This window comes from Neolamprologus multifasciatus, chromosome 4, assembly GCF_963576455.1.
Source record: "Neolamprologus multifasciatus chromosome 4, fNeoMul1.2, whole genome shotgun sequence".
Lineage (NCBI taxonomy): Eukaryota > Metazoa > Chordata > Actinopteri > Cichliformes > Cichlidae > Neolamprologus > Neolamprologus multifasciatus.
Genome location: NC_140442.1, coordinates 24,155,853 through 24,174,984, shown reverse-complemented (window position 1 = coordinate 24,174,984; position 19,132 = coordinate 24,155,853). Strand labels below are relative to the sequence as shown.

General features: G+C 42.4%; 2 protein-coding genes across 3 annotated transcripts; one reads left to right on the top strand and one right to left on the bottom strand.

The window, feature by feature from the left end:
• The first annotated feature begins 5,255 nt into the window (after window positions 1-5,255).
• Window positions 5,256-9,689, top strand: emp1b (epithelial membrane protein 1b). The gene is made up of 5 exons (XM_085157829.1): window positions 5,256-5,308; window positions 6,793-6,880; window positions 7,367-7,475; window positions 8,161-8,301; window positions 8,416-9,689. The coding sequence occupies exons 2-5, from the start codon at window positions 6,803-6,805 to the stop codon at window positions 8,580-8,582; spliced, it is 495 nt and encodes a 164-aa protein (XP_085013955.1). The 5' UTR covers window positions 5,256-5,308; window positions 6,793-6,802; the 3' UTR covers window positions 8,583-9,689.
• gsg1 (germ cell associated 1) lies at window positions 9,027-19,084 on the bottom strand. 2 transcript variants are annotated; one of them, XM_085157817.1, is made up of 6 exons: window positions 15,680-19,084; window positions 14,895-15,217; window positions 12,172-12,219; window positions 11,905-12,069; window positions 11,688-11,799; window positions 9,027-10,995 (listed from the first exon to the last, which is right to left on the bottom strand). In XM_085157817.1, exons 2-6 carry the CDS (start codon window positions 15,187-15,189, stop codon window positions 10,515-10,517), a joined length of 1,101 nt encoding a protein of 366 aa, XP_085013943.1. In that variant the 5' UTR covers window positions 15,190-15,217; window positions 15,680-19,084; the 3' UTR covers window positions 9,027-10,514. The 2 variants fall into 2 exon arrangements, with proteins under 2 accessions (XP_085013943.1, XP_085013942.1); XM_085157816.1 differs by having other exon boundaries at window positions 11,905-12,219.
• Window positions 19,085-19,132: the final 48 nt, after the last annotated feature.

The following is a 19,132-nucleotide window of genomic DNA, read 5'->3' as shown; positions in this document are numbered from 1 at the left end:
AATCTATGCCACGAAGAATTAAAGCAGGTATGAAGGCAAACATGTGGTCCAACCTGGTACTAGTAAGGTAGCAAGCTAAGGTTTGGTATGATTTGTATACAAAAAAGAAATAGTTTGTATTAAAAATCCTGAAACTTTTTGAGCTGTTTATATCAGTAGATGCTAACACTTTGTACAGGTGTGTGTCAGGTATGAAGACTAACACCATATCATAGTGTAACTGGGGCCAGTTTTGTAAAACAATTGTTATTTTTGTCCATATTTATCAGGTCTTAGAGAAAAAGAACACCTGATTAAAAAGTAGTGTCGTAAATTATATGAATTAACCCACTTTTTTACATCACAGGTGTTACCCTGCTGCTCATTTTGGTTCCTAAATGAACGGTATCATAAATGTCTTTGTCTAAAGAAAGACTTTTAAAAAAAAAGTTTTACTGGAAACTGAAACTGATGACCATCTCGCCCCAGAGCAGCAGAGAAAAGGAGGGTGGGAATGGAAACTCTGTGTGTTGGTGCGTTTCTCTGTCTGTGCCGGGTAACTCCCTTAGAAGTTGATTAATTTGGAGTACAGTTTGTTCATATTTGCTTTTCTCAAGATGCTCTGCTCACATATCCCTGTGCTTATAAACGCTGTGACTGAGCGAGCGGCTCATGCCTTGGCTGACATGCCTGTTCCGTGGCCTTTCATCAGAACCAGTCTGGTGACACCGGGAGCAGAGATATGGGTGATGGTCTACTTTTGAAATTACACAATTGCCCCTTGGCAAATCAAGAGTTTCAACATTGACTTTTTTGGGGCCCTTTGTTCGCTCTGGCTTCTTCCAAGGAGTCCCAGACACTGTTTTTATAGGAGAGGTGTAGAAATCTCAGAGCAGGGTGTGACATATTGTGAGATGGAACAGGAATGACGCGAGTTAGACGGCTAACCACAGACAGAGAGCTTTACTATTGTGTAAATACGCCAGCGACTTGGCTGTGGTCAGGCTCACTGTGTTGGCATGTAGGCACCGATGGGATGGCTTTGTTTCACACGGTCGTGTCGAAATCCTCCCTCACTCCTCGCTCCTAACAACCACCTTCATTAAAGGATTTTGACGTTGCCCAACCAAAACGTAGCGATCTGGTCTTTTGTACTCCTTGTTCATATATCCGCATCACGTGGCTGGGCTGTATCTGAGGCTCGTCTCCAAACATTTTAACATGTGTCAAAGTGATAAATGATTAGCAATACCAGTGCCGCAAACAGCCGCTAAATCAAAAATGCAGGGCTTAGCTCAAGGCTTCAAGGTGAGACAGGTAATCCATGATTGAGAAGCCTTGGTCTTGGCAGGTCTCATGGCTCATTTGCAGTAATGTGTGTTCCTGCGATTGTTGCAGAGCAGATTGAGTTCTGCTTTTCAGCTCTTTAATGAACCCAACAGTGTGCAATAAACTGAAATTGGACCGACATGAATGAGCCTACGCTGAGGAGGAATCAGTATTCGTACAACACTCTGTCGATCACACAGTATGACGACTGTTTTGAGTGATCCAGCACGACAAAGGGCTGTGTGTTGAGCAAGCCACCTGATTGGTTCTCTTTTAACAGTTATGGAGGCACGTGATTTGTCGACTTGTGTTTGGATCTGAGAAATCTGCCGTGGCTACGCTCCAACCCCCCCTCCCCACCCCTCCTGCTGCATGCACAACTGCGGTGTGCAAAACACCCGCTAAGTTTTTCACTCTGAAAAAAAATGATAGCTGACTAATGCATGACTCATGGCAATTTCCTCTTCCAAAATTACACCGAGAACTTAAAAGAAAGGGGGGGCTGGCATGATTCTTGCATAACTAATGTGGCAAAAAAACAAAGAAGTCAGTTTTCCTGTCCAGGCATTCATTTTGTTTTGTTTTGGGGGTTTTTTTCCTCAGAAACTCCCAACGCTTTTCTAATGTTATGGCGAGATGAACAGGCTGAAGGGAGTGGCCTGTCGCGCTGAATAGAACATTGCAAACCTGAGCTTAACTTCGCCGCAAGGTGGGGTCGACACGCCCAGAACAAGAGCAGGCCCAACTGCATTCTCCTCTCACAGCTTTGTCTTCTCCTTTCTCCTGTTTTCTTCAGCCAATATCACTTTTTTTTGATTGTATATTTTAAGCTGAAGTCACATTGCACAAATTACAGGACTTGATATGATCACATGCGCCGATCTCCCAGCTTTCCCACAGATGATGTTTGGCGTACATTGCTGGATGATGTATGCAACTGCATTCCAAAACCTGAAGTGCGCAATTTCAACGGACTCGGATGCTTTCCCATAGGGCGGGACGTGGAACGTTAGGTCACGTGACCGAGGCGCGGCATCAGAAATAGAGTGTTGAAAGAGTGAGTGAATGAATGAAAGACCACTCATTCATCTGAAGGCTTCTGTAGTCTTGATTCTGCTCTTGTCATACTAAAGAACAATGTGAGACAACAGTGTTTTGTATGGAAGCATGCTTGTGTGCGCGCTTTCATGTTATGAGCCACACAGTGAGCCCTGCTGTGAACTCGAGCAGCCTCTGCTCTGGTCTGCAAGTGTGCTATTATCCTGCTGGCTCATACCTGAGGCCGAGGTAGCCTAATACGATGCCAACTCACCGCCAAGCTTTTGACTCAGAAATGTTGTTGGCCATACTTTAATTCTCAGCAGAAGCAAACAAGTGATCTCAGCCTCCCAGTCCACACACAGATTATTTTTGGATGCTTCATCTACGTTGTGTTTGACTTTCCTACCTACTTGCATCTGTTGTTATTTTTGTCATCAAATTATAGTTTTTTTCAGGAAGTGCCACCTTCCACTTCCTTCTGCTGCAAACCTCGTTTAAAGATCAAAACGTCCAAATGGTCAGAGATGTAAAAAATCTGCTTTGCTAATTAAATATAATCAGTAGACTAAATGATCACGTGCAGAATACTCTATCAATTTTGCTGCTCATCAGCTCGTCTTTCTTCACCTCGCCATATGCCCTTACACTTGCTGCAGTTGCCTAGTAACCGAATTCAAACTTTGAACTAGTCTCCGCCCCTCGTGCTTCCGAGCGGTGGACATCATCGTGCTTTACTGTAAGTTCATCTGTCGTAGGGATTTACAATGCAAGTGGCATTTCAAGTTCTAACTGTGTGGGAACAATTTACACACATTTAAAATGAGCTAAAATTAAAATATGATGGCATTTCATACTCAAAAAGTCGAAGGCACTCGTTGCTGTGATGTCAGCAACTCTTAAAAAGAGGAACTTGTGGCTACAATTCATATTTCTTTTTCTGAGTTAGTCACACTAGACTTGGTGGCTCACATGGAAACGGCATGACTGTTGTATAGTGTAGTCGTCCGGTGCTCCATGAAACATCTACTCTTAATGTGCAGCTTCTTGCAGCAGCATCTATATTTGTAGCTTTGTCTACTGTTGTGCGTAAGCCTTTGTTATTCACACATTAGCTCTATTGCCCATTGAACTTGCACACTCACACACTACACACAGAGCAAAACAGTTGCAACAGAGCTTACAACAAAACAAATCCAGGTCAAATTAGGTTTTTGTTGTTTTTTTTTGTAGATGTCAGAAATCAAAATTGTATCCTCATACTCTGTGAAGCAGACAGCATCTATTCTCACACCACCGACTTGGACAACTAACTAACATGTTTCAACTTGACTGGTTAGTAGAGGCATACAACCATGATGTGGAAATTCTAGTTTTTCTAATTCGGTCTTCGCCTCTTACTGTGTCCATTACTGTGAGGGAAAACTGTGTAACTGCTGTTAGATGTAGTTATGAGGCTCTGACACCAGCACGCTGCATTGTTAATGTTTGATTTGCTGTGGGTTGTGTAACACATTTTAGGCTGTAACAAAATAGTTTATGAAGATATGGACTGATAAAGCCTTTGAAAGGAAACCTGTCATGCTTAAGTTCAGCTTCAAATTCTTATTCTTTGACTCAAACTAGGGTGGGTTCTGCATGAGTCACAGGTAGAGTGGTTTCCCCTCGTAAACAGAAGGTGGGTCGGGCTACGGCTGTCACAACTGAGATGATGTGTACCTGAGATAAGAAATCTACTTATTATGATTATCTATGAAATCCTGTGATTTCATACTGTTAAACTTTAATTTAACTACAGTGAAACTCTTGACAACCGCTTCGCCCTATCATGATTTCAAGCATGGGGAGAACATGCAAACTCCACACATGACCTATATCTGGGGTTGAACCCAGGGCCAGCGCTAACCACTGAACCGCCATCCTGCTAGGCTCATTCGAAGGCTCACAAGGACGCTTACACATGCCCTGATCCCATACGTCCACTATTCTTACAGTACACACAGCCTGAATGGCACTGAAAATGAGGACAAGCCTAATAGATTCCCTCTGTAAGGTTCTTCCTGTGAGTAATCTGTGCGATCTGCTAAAGAAGCAGATGACTTTGACTCACTGGAGTCATTGGGAGAACCTCAATCATCAGCAGGAACAGACGAGTAATAATAAGTAATAACTAATGAACGTCGAGCGGCGTGAAATACCTCACTGCCACCCTACTTTCTGCAAAGAACCTCCTCCCCCTTTTCTGCTCCATCTTTTTCACTTAAGCAACGAGCTGCACTCATTTGGGCCTCCAGCTATTTTTCCCTCGATGGCAAGCAGCAACATTCCTTTATCCTGAAACCTCTTCCTCTGTAACAAAAGCTGGAAAAGGCGAATGGCAGTGATTAGGGAGAAACAATAAATTCACAGTTATGTGTGTTTGTGTGCGTCCGTGCACCTAAGTTATGATTGTTGGTACATAGCATACACACACTAGTAACAATGTGATTGTGTTTTGGGTGGTTACAGTCTGCTGCCATGGCAACATGCGTAAAATCACTGTCCAAGGCTTTATCCCCCCCCCGCTGCTTTTCCCACATAATGTCAGTGAATCATCACGTGTGTCCTCCCAGAGAAAATCACCGCCATCAGCTGAGTGACAAAGGCAAAACACACCAAACACAGAGAAACTAAGTGTCCATTTGAGCGTTGGTATGTGTACACATAGAGAGAGAGGGAGGGTGGGGCGACGAGTGAAGAGTCGAGGAGGAGGAGGTGGAGACGGGACAGAAAGAAAAAGGGGCAGAGATTATGTGATCAAGTCAGCAAGAGGCTTGTCCTGGGTGTGGACTTAAAAAGAGGGCAGGGTAAAATAGTGGGCAGATTGAGTAGAACTTGTGTTTGTACATTTGGACACAGTCTGAAATCGGTGTCTTTGAGAGCAGGAGGAATTAGACTTGAAGAGACAAACAGCCACCTAACAGTAAGTCAAAGATTCTTGTTTCATCAAGCTTGAGTGATGTTTGAATAGAAGCTTGTTTTGTAGTTTTGCATTAATGTTTTGGGGTTTTTTTTCATTGGAAGATAAGAAAAGCTAATGATAAAAAAGGCTAAAGTGTGGAGACGTGTGTGTCTGTGCATCTGTGAAGTACAGCCTGTTTACCTTTCTTTGCTCTACCGTTAAAGCAACTTGTTCCTCACCAGATTTTGCTCCAGTCTCAGTTCCTGCACCAGGACTTGTGGTTTTGCTACATTCTCAGATCTTGCCCCAAACAAATGTGGTCTATTTTGTGTATGGAAAATATGCTAGAGTCAGATTTAGTCGGGGGAAAAGCCCACAGGAGCAGTCAACATGTCTTCTTCGATCAAAGTGCTCAGTGTGCGTGTTTTAAATGAAAGCATCAGCTTTAACTTTGTTGTTATTGTTGTTGTTTTTCTGCTCACAGCTTTTTTCCATTAAACTTTGGTCCTTCTTTCTGTATTTGCGTTCTCTGCCTTCAGGCTGAGCCGCAGAGCCAACATTTGCCTTCACTGTCACTAGATTGGAAGTGGGCAAAACGTGGGAAATTACTTTGCGGGGATGTGCCAGTATGTGCGATCACATGTGCGCGAGCCCCCCTCCCCTTTTCTTTTTGTATACGTGCGTGGTTGCGTGTGAAAGTAAGGGAAGTAAGTGAAGCGTGTATGAGGACCCATCCCATGAACACTCCTTTACCAGCCGAGGGAACCAGCACATTCCAGATGTGCCTCTTTCTCTGTTCACACCCAGAGCAGCCTTATTGTTAGATACAGCCAAACATAGCTCTTGTATACATTAGATTAACAAATTCTAAACTAACTGATATCTCATGGGCGGGGCCATCTTTTTTGACTAATCAGTCTTTAGGAACAGTTTTTAAAGCTAGGCTTAAGTTTCTTTTTTAAGTCGGGAGATAGCGAGCAGTCCGATTCAGACTAAGGGGATCAGGTGTGGAGCATCAAGGTGCAGAGAACAGAGTGTAGTCTCTACAGTTATTTTAGGGAGTGGCAGGTTCCTCCACTGTAATCACCATGCCCCGAGACAAGCCCAAACTCATCTGCCTGTCATGAACTTTCCCCCACAGTTGTCTCTATACCAGAGGTATCTGCTTTCCCAGGAATACGCTGATTTTGTTTGAAACACAATTGCCCATCAGCGCCTCTGATTCTTTTCCTGGGAGCCGTAAACCAGGGTAATTAGACGTTAAGAAGCCACGCCCTGAGCGGGTGCCAGGTTTGGGCCTAGCTTTGGTGCACTGAATGTGTGCGTTCATGAGGATGTGTGCACGCGCACACACTTGGGACTTGCACGAAAGGCTTCCTTTACTAAAGAAAAACCAAACAACACAATGAGTTAGCTGTAGGCCGCGCTTGACTGTTCCCTCCTAGTCTGCTTGGTTTTTTTTACTCGCCCTGTTACATGTTAAAGTTGTGCCTTCCTCTCTGCAGCACAGTCATCATGCTGATTCTCCTCGCCGCCATCTTTGTTCTCCACATCGCCTGCATCATCATCCTCCTGACGGCCACTATTGACAATGTAAGTGCAATTCTTGTTATCCGTGTATAGACTTCTTCCATGCTCAAGGCATAATTGCCCCAGCATTGCTGCTAGCCCCCTCCCTTAGCTTCAGGCCTTGTGCATCTCTGACATGATGGATGGGCAAAGAGTTGAGACTGAGTCATCTGTTGAGGAATTCATTCCTTCTCGGTGTGCGGCCAGCTGTTCTTCTGGATAGCCACATGTTTGACATTTCTGTGCGATATATGGTGACGAGCTCTGTGTCATCGAGTCTCAACTGCGTTGCAGCCACTGTTGCATACCTGAGTGAGATTTGTCTCAGTTAAAGGAATGTGTGAATTCCTTCTTCATATTGTCATAATTTCCCCCTGCAAATGCACACCATAGCTGCTGCTGCAGTATCTACCTGTTTAAATTCCACTCATACTGATTCACCGCTTTTACTTTAGCACACAAGAATTCTGTTAATATTTTTGCAAATATTGTCTTTGTCTTCCCCGTCAGGCCTGGTGGGTCATCACAGCCGGAAACGCGCCCACTGATATATGGGCCCGCTGGATTTTCGTGAATAACTCATGGCATTCTTTCGATCTTCCATCACACTACCCAGAGAGTAAGAGAACATGTTTCCATGCTTGCACCTCTCAGTATTATGTTTTCATATGTGTAGAATCAAAGTAAGAGATTAGTAATAGTTTGATGCTATGACATGTAGCTGGTCAGTTGAGTTAAGCAGAGCTGCACAGGCACACTGTGACTGCATTGTGATTTTAAACAGTGATGCTCCATTTATAAGGGAAGATAACTAAGATTTATATATATATATACAGTGTATTCTGTTAAGAGTACTATCTGATTCAATACTTTAGGACCTGGAGCTCACATATTAAATATAACACCTATTTTAAGCATTGAGAGTTGAATCCAGGAACATGCTTTTTATCTGCATCATTTGGCGGGACACACAATGAGTTTACAGTCACCCAAATTCTGTATTATTTGCATTGCAAATGGAGACTGTTTCCTAATCCTTTGGTATGCAGTTATTGCCTTGAGTCAAACATAACAAGACTGTTTTAGCTGTTTGTGATCAGCGTCTTTTTACCATAAAGCATTTGGCGTGTTTGAACGTAATGTTCCTGCCTGTCAGCATTGCAACTGTGTCTGAGATTTTCAAAGGTTCAATGTGACTGCAGTGCTGCCGTTTCCAGGGAGTGTCCTTAAGCTATTACACCCCCCACACCCTTTCACACACTCTGTATCTTCATTGCGTTTGCTCTCTCTGGCTCCCCCTGCAGGTTACCTCCAAGCAGTGCAGGCCAGCTCGGTGCTAGCTTGTATATTCTCCATCATTGGAATCTTCGTGTTTGTGGCTCAGCTCTTCACCCTCCCCAAAGGACAGAGGTTCCTCGTCTCTGGTGTCTTTCAGTTCCTTGCCTGTGAGTATTTCTTTTTTCTCTTATATTTTATTCCTTTCACTGAGGGCATTTCTCTCTCTGTATGACGTCCGCTGATGTGTATCTTCACTCGTCTCCATGTTTCCTTCACTTCAGGCCTGTGCATCATGATCGCAGCCTCCATCTACACAGACCGCTTCCATACTGATGAACGAAATCTGGGTAGTTACGGCCATTGCTTCATATTGGCGTGGATCGCCTTCGCTCTCACGTTCATCTCCTCCATCATTTACTTCGTGCTACGCAAGAAGACTGCGGAGTAGCTCCAGAATTCAAACCTGGAACCCTTAACTGAATCTGCTCTTCCAGCTAAAATCTGGTTTTAATTACAGTGTGTGGTCTGTGTTTACATGTATCTGTTTTGGACATCAGATTTGAGCTGCTAGTGTATATTCAGCGATAGATATAGTAGATCTGCTGATCCTCCTTAAATACACGCTGGTGTTTAACTGAGCCTGCTTTCAGATAATCAGAGTATTTCTGCAGGCTCAGTCGATCACAGCTGTATTTGAGTGTATTTCCAGCCCAGAGTGGGGCTGGATTTATTGAGGGCATCTAATGATAAACAATCTTTTATTTTTTTTAATTACATAAAAAAAGGCCTTAATGTTTATAAGATGCTATCATAGACTAAGACCTATTAATATCCCTCTATTATAAAAAAAAAAGCAGTTTGTAATGTACATTTATAATATGGAAATGGGTGAGTTTTATTGTTTAGAATTCTTTTTGTTGTTAGTTTATTGATTTTTAATTTTTAATTTGCCCTTGAATTACTTCATACAGTGTGCCACTGAATAAACAGAGTGAAAACATAATGCAATCAACCCGTAGCTAATCTGTTTGAAGTCTTACATAATATATAAAAATATAATAAGACTAAACAAAGATATACAGTGGAAAGCTGATATTATGATGCTGCTGAGTTTGTGCTGTAATTGTTTGTAATTGGGAAGACACCAAATCAAGCGAAACCCTGGAGATACAGTTTAATACTAAATGTAAAGGCAAAAGGAATTTACTTTGTTTCAGCGTGAATGCAGAAAAGACATAAAAGCCTTTTGGTTACGTTCTCATGGAGTGTTTGAAAGTTGCCATTTTACATAACTCAAAGACTCAGCTGTCTTTTCTGGTTGTAAATGTAATCATATTAGTTTCTAAAAGCATAAATTCGATCACCCAGATTAAACCTGCTTCCACACTGAAAGGCAACTAGCTTTACTCTTGGTGTATGAGATGTAGTGTGTAAATATAATTTGTTTCCCATGACGCTCTGTATGCTCTTGTTTATTTTTGCTACCTTTGTACGTCACAATGAATGACACTGACAGTGATTTTTACTATATTAAAATGTGATTTTCAATCAGTTATTGGAGGTGTTTTTTCCTTCTTCTCCAGTTGTCATGACATGGATTTCTTAATTAACTACACTGGCTCACAAAGTGAAGGTTGATATACATAATGAGGAGTATGCTCAGTCCTTATCCACGTGTTCTTCATTTAAATAACAGACATTGCAGATCGTAAATAACAAATGAATACACTGGTTTATGAATCACTAAAATGTTATTTTCTAACAAAAGCAGTCCAAAGGAAACACATGAAATGTTAAAATTTTATTATTTTCTAAAAAAAATGTTTATTTTTACAAATATTCAAATATTCTGAATAAATAAATTAATAAATACAAAAAAGTTGTGTAATCTTGTAATAATAATAATGGATTGCATTTATATAGCCCTTTTCTAGGCACCCAAAGCGCTTTACAATTCCACTATTTATTCACACACTTATGAAGAAACACAGCAACATCTCACAACAGATGACGTCCATTAGTAAAATGAATGGGTTTAGAAGGAAGTAAAGAGAGAGGAAAAACTAAGTATATCTTTAACTGTCTCTGTGTATTAACACAAAATTATCCCCATGTGCTCACAGACGTTATAAAGAAGTGGGCCAAAATTTCTCCACAACAAACAGGAGAATGCAAATCTGTGTTTGCATTTATTTACAACAAGCAGAAAAAGTTATTACATTTTAAGTACAGAACTTGTGTTTTCTAACATTGTGTACATGTGATTATTACCTACCTATGGGTGCAGGACCTCAAACTGATAAATGGAGGGAATTTGGGACCATGTTCTATAAAGTTTAATATTCCCAGCACACAGCATTTCTAAGAGAGGTGTAGGTCCTCAGAGGGGGCTGTAGTCCTCTTCTGGCTCGTAATGATTCTCCTGGTGTCTTGGGAGGGTCGTGTGGTAAGAGACAAGTGGTGTAGGTGAGGGAGATGGTGAGGGCAGGGACAGACGGTGAAAAGGTGACCCGGGTGCAGGGTGAGAGGGGGGAGGAGGGAAGGATTTAGAAATTGAGATAGGAAGTGAATGAGAGTGCGTGAGCCTTGGAGTGGGGGCGGAGGGCGGCGATGTTTCTGAAAGGGGGGCATAGTAGGGAGACAAGTGGGAGATCCGAGGAGGAGACAGGGGACAGGTGAGGTTGGAGGCAGGATTTGGTGGTGTGTAGTAAGGAGCAGGTGGCAGGAGTCCCATAAAGTTAAAGCTGCAGGGGTTGAGGTCGGAGACACGCCTGGGACCCACCATCAGGACCTTTTTGGTATAGTTGTTCAGGGTGGAGACACCTGCAGCCATGCAGATGGTGAAGCCAAGCCAGGCCACACTGTTGGAGACAGAGGAGGAGAAACACAAAGGGGACAAGTGGAAAAGAAGAATTGGGAGGTCTAAAGCAGATAAACAGTATCTGAAAGTCATGTCCTTAAAAACTGGGGGCAAAAATCCAGCAAAGACCTGACACAGGACTCCCTATATTGTATTTCTATGTATGTAGAATGTGTTGCAATAAATTGATGCACCTATTTCCGATTTTCCTAAAAAAAAAAAATTACAAAAATGAGGGATGACTCAAGACTTTTGCACAGTACTGTGTCTCTAAAACGCATCAAGCAACTGTGTGTTTGCAGAAGAGCTTATTTCCAGAAGCTGAGAGTTGTAAAACTGTCATTTTAAGTGGGCTAATGATTTGAGGGCACTTCAGTAGCGTGACAAGCTGGAGAGACTTGATCCCCAGCTGATTGAGAGGTCCCACAAAGAATCCCACACAAACAGCTCAAGGAATTTGGTGTGGAAAAAATTGGTCTGATCCACATAAGAGCCAGGAAAAGAATGTTTATTCTCCTGTTTTCATCCCCAAAACAAGAATTTTAGTCAGTCAGACAAGCACTTAGCAATAGACATGAGGAATAGATTATCATCATACCAGTATGGTCTGAGTCAGAGAGAGAACAACTAATTGGGCTGAACCATTGTGATCTTCTACATTTCATACGTAATATAAATGGTTAAAGAACTCACTAGAATGCCCAGGAGTACCCGTAACTATGTGGCTTGAAGTCTTCTGGTCCCATCGAGGCAGTGGTCTGAAACACCTGCATGAACATCATGTGACCGACCATCCCGAGCAGACCTGAGAGGACAAAACGAGGAAATGTGCCAACCTGGTCACTCTGTCGGCGTTTCTACGGTGTTAACAGAAGTCACTCTGATTTGAGTATGCATCTAAATATTGTACCTCCCAGGACTGTGAAGACAGCTGCAAAAGCATTGAGCAGCTGGCCCCAGTGCTTCGTAGAGGGAAACCAGGCCCTGATACACAGCTGCACGGACAGCAGTATGCAGCTGATTAACAGCAGACCGATATTCACGAGCTCCATTGACAGCGACAGCCAAAGCATTGCTGTAGAAGGAGGAGGAGAAGGAGGAGGAGAGGCTGAGAGAGCAGAAACAGATGAGGGAACGGATTTCAAACGACACTGCGGGAGAAACCGCAAAACGTTACCTTTTTCAGATCCTGGGGGGAGTGTGTAAAAGCCTCGACACTTTTCCTCTAGAAATCAGAAGAAAACATGAGAAGAGTTTGCTCTGGAAATGTTTTATGTAAGACCCATTGCAGCATTGTCTCCCCCCAAAATCCGCCAGCCCCTGCGTAATTACTCTCAGTGTAAATAACCACTGCAATCGAATTACTGTGTGAGTAACCAGATTTGAGACGACCAATTGCATGAGTGCTGTAATGGCCTGAGTTAACCTGGTGATAGGAGATTAAAAGATTAGCTCAGATCTCGAAAGATTGTGGCTACAGGGTCACACATTGAGACTGTTGTGTTTTCCATTTTTATAACATTAGGGATTCATTTCAATATTGCTGCATTTTGTTTCCACCAATCAAACGGGCTGTGCGTTAAAAACAGTAGCAACGTGTGCCAGTAGTGGGTTAAGCCTCTTTGCAGCCTGTTTATCTAATTGTTTACATGGCAGCTGAAATAATTAGAGTACCATATGGCTCTACACCGAGGTGGCCCTGAAAGTACAGCATACGGAGACTTAAGAAAAACAGATGCAAATAAAGGGGGAGAAATGAGGAACAGATTTTCACTAACTTGAACACGCATGTGCAACGTGCATTAAAAAAAACACAGTAAGGAACACACACAGCCGCGTGCTCGTGGCCTTCATCACTCTGCGCTCCCCTCTGTGTTGTTATAGGTTTTCTTCATTTGCTTTGTTTGATTTTTATCTTTGGATTGGTGCTCAGAGCTCCCAAGGACACCGCGCCGCACTTGCTTTGAATTATTTTTGAATTTCAGTTGTGTAAAAAAGAAAGTGCAAACTCTTTCTATTCTACGGTGTTATGTGTCAGGACATAATTATAAGAAAACAGCATCCTCACATAGGAGGTTGTAAAAAACACGTGACTTATTACACTGATATTATTTATTAAACCAACACTAAGGCTAAAGCCTTCCTTACTGATTTCATTGGAATTAAGAGAGTAGAGAACGGTAATCAAACGCACTTGATTAACCGATCATCAGTGAGTGTGAGCACCTCCGTAAAAGCAGTTTTGGAGGACTGCTGGTCTGGAGCAGCCAGGTGTGTTAATACAATGATGAGGAGGAAAGACATCAATGATCTTAGAGAAGTTACTGCCCATCATTCTAGGTTATAAGGTAATTTCTAAACAATCTGAAGACAGAAGGGACCCAAGAGTCTATCCCAGCTACCGCAGGGTCACAGGGCTAACACAGACAGTAAACCATTCAACGTCACATTCGTTATGAACAATTTAGAACCACCAGTTAACCTAACCCGACTAACTGCATGTCTTTGGTCTGTGGGAAGAAGCCAAAGTTCCTGTAGAGAACCCACACAGACACTGGGAGAACATGCTCCACACAAAAAAGGCCAGGGCGAGATTGTGGATTTGAGTCCTGCTGTGAGGTGACAGCCCTAACTGCAACCTCTTTGTAAACTAAGCGCTCTCTGTCTAATATTCACACACACGTTAATACTAATAGGAGCAACTCAGAGTTCATTATCTTGCCCACACATACTTTGGTATGCAGACTGAAGGAGTCAGGAATCGAACCACATATTAGTAGATGACTAATATGAGGGTTGCAGATGACCTGATCTACCTCCTGAGCCACACGCCTCTCCAAGGAGTGGGCTCAGATCATCCAACGCTCAAAGAAATTGAAAACCCCCCGAAGTGCTCTATCTCAGACTCTACAGGCCCCAGTTAGCAGATTAAATATTAAAGTTCATGACAGCATGATTAGAAAATAACTGAACAAATACAGTTTGTTTGGATGGGCTGCTAGGAGAAAGCCTTTTCTCTCTCAAGACTTGATTTACTCTGTTGCAGACATGGTAACAGATAGCTGGAGACCACGAGATTAGGGTGCATGCACAGCTCGTGTATTGTAATGTGGAGTTTTACTTAATTAACCATATATGTCAGTTGAATTTTTGGAGGGGCTTAACATAAATATTGATAATCATCCTTCAAATCTGCTGCAGATCAGCTGCAAATGAGACGGTGAATACCCGGTCGATGTTTGTGAATCCTATCAATCTCTCTCTCTCTGGGTTTTAATCCATAATTGAGTCATGCTGTTGAAGTCTAAATCTCGGCTAGCAGAACATAAACACCGATGATAATCCTCTTTGTGCCGAGCGCCCACCCAAATGCAGTCACAATCGCACGCGTACAAACACACCTGAGTCCTCACTTCACATTACCACCTTGCATTTCCTCTCTTCCTGTGACCCATTTCGGTGTCTAATGCTGGACTAAGGATTCCTTTCGCTTCCTGTTTCTGGGCAGATGTTTGGCTAACCTTGGGAGTATCCTCTACTCACCACGCAGTTTAATCATCAAGTATGATCAGGGCGTGCTTATAAAAAACCCTCCGGTGATACTGATTGAATGTTACAAGCATCACCAGATAAATTAGAGAGGAGCATCGGTGCTTATTTTTAGCTTCTTTGTCCAAATCCAGGCTCTCTCATCCATTAGTGCCTATTCCTGTTAATCCCCTTCAGGGTCAGCGGTGCCACGTCTGGGCATTTGTAAGAAACTGAGCAACTTTGTCCTTTGACTCTCCATTGTGGTCAGTAAGGACTTCTGTTTGACTTTTTTTTAACTTTACACAACAGAAATCAATCACAATATTCTAGGCTTGTCACATTTCTACCCACTCCCCTCTTTTCTCTCACCCCACTCATCTATATAGATGTTCTCCTCACAGATGATGAACAGTCCGGTGTGAAAGTTGGGGAAGACAAAGCGGTCGTCGCCGGTCTCCCAGAAGAACTGAATCCTGGAGGAGTTGGAGATGCCAGGAACGGGGATGCATTTGGTCTGCTTGGTGGGCGAACACAGCGGTTTGGGCACCTTCTGCTGACCCACGCACCAGTAGGAGGACATGAGGGCCGTGGTGCTCAGGAGGAGAGACAAAAGTGTCTGGACAAAGGAGAGGCAAGGGGAGCGCATCCGCTGCACGAATGCCATCGTGCGAGGGTTTAAATGAGGGCTTGGGCTGATGGAGGGGAAACAGGGAATGAGACACGATACTGAGACGTGTTTGACTCGATTTAAACAGCAAGTTAAAAAAAAAAAATCTTGCAATGTAAATGAAATGCTTCATAAGGGAATCTGTTAATTTGCTTGACAAACTCCTGTATGCCACTAAAAATACCAGCAGCCTGTTATTAGTTTCCAAGGAGAAGCAGCTCTACCCAACTGCCTCAGATTAGTGAGGCATTTAAAAGAGAGAGTGAAGGGGGCCTGATTGGTTTTACATTACTAATCACATTTAAAGAATAAAAAGACTGTGACAGAAAATCACACACTGCTGGTAATTGGTGGGAAGACAGACAGCCAAATCAGAGGAGGAAAACGGGTGAAAATAGCTGTCGCTATGGAAGGTCTCCGGGAGACAGATGCTCAAACTAATACGTCTGAGCACTTTGTGTCAAGCGGTGAATTAAAGCGCACTCACCTGCTTCAGCCTCCCTCACTTTGTCCTCAGTCGCATCATCGAGTGAGTGCGGAAGGTGAAAGAGAAACCTGGCTCCCCTCGCAGCTCTGCTCTCCCTCTCACTCCTCATGAGATACTGAGAGTGATGGAGGATTTTGGCCGTCACACTGACCTCTGCGAGCAGTGTGTCTGTCAGTCTTTATGATCCGACCCCGGCAGTCAGACACAACTGTGAGCATCACACACACAAGCACACACTCCTCCTCTTTAATCCATCCTTATAAATCCAAAACAGACAACTCTGTTCCATCTGTTTTTATTTTGGTTCCTAGACTCATTTTGATCTATTTCATTCATCTCTCATGCCTCTCATATCCACTTTCCTTCAACACTTTCCAGCCTGTAAGTGCAAGCAGCGCTCTGTTCATGTAGAAATCAAAAATGACCTTGAAAACAGTGGAGAAAAATTGACAGGGGCTATAGTGCTACCCAGTACTATATGTGTGTACCATAACTCTCTGATTGTAAAACATGGCTACTCCACTGTGATTGGCTATAGTGGGTCCACTACACCCCTGAAGGTGTACAAAGGTTTAATAGCAGAACACTGCTCAAAACATCACACCGCCTCTTCAGGCTTGAATTCTTCCCATATTGCATCCTGGTGCCAGGTTGCAATATGGGAGGAAACACTCACATGCCCAGACATCCACATGATGGAAAAGAAAAACACATTTTACAGCTGTAACACTAGCGAAGCCATTACAAATATCATCACTGACACTGACTTCTAGATTAATAACACCACAGTAACCTCTTAAATCTCTTATTTATTCCTCATACAGAAATCTAAACAGCAGAGGAAACTAAAATATACTAAATTGATTTATTCAGAACCCAGAACGGCCTGAGGGAGATGGAGGTCAAGGCCCAGCACTTGGCAGGAAGCAGCTCCTGGACATGTGAATGAGAAAAGCCTTTTTTTATTTTTTTTAATATAGGTCTGGTGTACATTCACATGAACGACTCTATTATGTGTGTGTGGCTACCTCAGCTGGTTTAGAGCACTCAGCAGAGTCACACAAGATATGCAGGAGAATCAATAGGTTGGAGACCGAAAGGATTTATGAGCTTTGCCATACGATCATTTTGCAATCATCGTGCTGCTGAAGTCAGTGGATGTAAATTAGAAGAATTGTCACCTCATGTTTGTTACATCAGACTAAGACAGAGGATTGGTGAGCAGATCCAGAAGCAGCTGGAGGAGAAGCTGTTGCAGGATGAGGTGAAAGATCGAGATAAACTACAGATAAGAGAGATGCATGAAAGAATGCACCCAGAATACCTTAAAGTGCAGACACAAGAGGGAAGTGCAGCCCACCCACAGACACCCACCTTTATTGCATGCTCAGACATGCAGCATGTGCAGTACACGTATATGGGATGAGAGTCAGTTTGTTTCTCTGACCGTCTCCTTCCAGGCCAAGGAGGAGGAGGGGGAGGGGGAGGAGAAGTTGGGTGATACTGGCAGCATCATGGATGAGGCCTTACGACAACAGATGAAGGAGCAAGAGCGCAAAGATCTGCGAGGAGGCCGACCGGTTGATGAGGAAACTCTCTAGAATATATTTATAAGTAAATAAATAAATAGTTACACATCTAGTTTCCTGCTCTGCTGTTAATGTGGTATTTTCCCGTCCACGTGCCGAGCAACAGCCATCCCTGAAAAAAACTGCAATGACATGAAAGCTGTCAATTAACACCTCCATAGCGCAAATTACTAATGTCACTCTTTATATTACAGAATGTGACAACAACGCTGCCAAAGACGGCTCTTTTGTGCCCTCACAGCCAGACTGGGAAAACTCTGGCTTCACTTTCTCAGTCGATAACCACGTTCATGTCGAGGTGAGTGAAACCAGATAACAGAAAGATAACCTGGGCTTGATGACAGTCCAAGGCACACACTTTTCCTTAAGTATCATCATTTTTTAAGCTAACTGCTGCATTTCTTTTAGCCTTTAGTCAGTTAATTCTATTTATTTGCTAAATTGTCACTTTTAGTATTAAAGCACTTCAGTTATGAATTATTTTTAATGCTTAATATTTCAATTGTTAGCCTTTAGCTAATGTGAGATATCTTACCCATTGTTTTTAGGTAATATTAACTATTTCAGCTATTTTTTTAACCATTATTTTATACCAAATCTGAACCACTTATCCTTTAGCTATTGTATGCTATTTTATTCATTATGTTGTAATGTAACTACTTTGACCATTTATCCTTTAGCTGCTGTTAGGTATGTTAGCCATTATTGTTAGATCATGCTATTTCACCACGTTGTACTTGATATACTTTAGCTTATGTAATCATAGCATATCATAGCTAAAGCTAGCTAAAGTGTTGCATGTCTGTGCTTTTTCAGCTTAATTCACAGAGGTATTTGGACTTTAATGTTTTTTGTGTAAAAATAACCATTGTTATTATCACCACTTTTAGCAAATGTGTACCATTTATCTAGCAACCCAGTATTACCCACTTCACTCAATATTTCCATCTCATATATACCATTTTAACCTTCAACCCTTTCCCCAGTGTTAGGTATTTTAACTATTTTAGTCGCATAAGAAAAACCTAAATGACGAATGCATACGATTCAACACAGGTGCACTTCATCATACAAAGCAGGTAACTGACATGCCACGCAGTGTGGCTGGACAGTCAGTTTGCTTAAGAAGGTTCTACATGAGCTGAGTGACCTGCAAGTATCTGTGGCAGCCATAAAACAGCCGGTGGAGTTCTCTACATACCAAGGTAAGGTGCTTTCCTTTAATACCTCCTTTAACAGAGGATACACTAGACTAACCTTTATGAAAGAAGGAAAATAATACCAGCCAAAAATTCATAGCAATACTTCAATACTCTTGAAAAACATAAAAAAAACACCCTTTGATTAACATACTTAGAACTGTCATGAATACTCCACCCCTACACTGAGGGCACTTTGAACATTTTCATCTTGATGGGAGTGGTGTCCCTGAGTGAAAGCGCTCTTATCTACAAGGTATGAGGTGGGGAATAGCTTAATTACTATGAAAAAACATGCATTAGAAGAATGGACTTCCATCCAGAGTTCAGGAGAGTCGTATTAAAGCACACAATGGTTCACATGTTTCCCCCCTTTTTGACTTGTCTCCATGTCCAGCAACTGCTGGTTTTCGAAATTACAGTCCCAAACCATTTGAGACATCTTCTAAAACCTGTCTGATTACATTAGTATGGCACTAAATTTCACAGTCAACCAAAGTCAAGAAGAAACAAGAAAGGAAGGAAGTGTGCATGTGTACAGAAATAACTACAACTAATGTGGTTATTTTCCAAGAAGTCACTGAGAACATAAAAGAGATAGAACGGCTGATTTGTAATAAAAGTAGAGAGAAAAACCGGGGGATAACAATGTTAGACGAACTTGA

What these genes read in the sequence shown, in the direction of transcription:
- emp1b (XM_085157829.1), top strand. Translation starts at nt 6,803, where the DNA reads ATGCTGATTCTCCTCGCCGCCATCTTTGTTCTCCACATCGCCTGCATC. An exon ending in TGACGGCCACTATTGACAAT is followed by an intron (nt 6,881 to 7,366) that starts GTAAGTGCAATT and finishes CTTCCCCGTCAG; the next exon opens with GCCTGGTGGGTCATCACAGC. An exon ending in TCCATCACACTACCCAGAGA is followed by an intron (nt 7,476 to 8,160) that starts GTAAGAGAACAT and finishes CTCCCCCTGCAG; the next exon opens with GTTACCTCCAAGCAGTGCAG.
- gsg1 (XM_085157816.1), bottom strand. Translation starts at nt 15,189, where the DNA reads ATGGCATTCGTGCAGCGGATGCGCTCCCCTTGCCTCTCCTTTGTCCAG. An exon ending in CATCTATATAGATGAGTGGG is followed by an intron (nt 12,220 to 14,894) that starts GTGAGAGAAAAG and finishes TCTGATTTCTAG; the next exon opens with AGGAAAAGTGTCGAGGCTTT. An exon ending in TGTCTTCACAGTCCTGGGAG is followed by an intron (nt 11,800 to 11,904) that starts GTACAATATTTA and finishes TTGTCCTCTCAG; the next exon opens with GTCTGCTCGGGATGGTCGGT.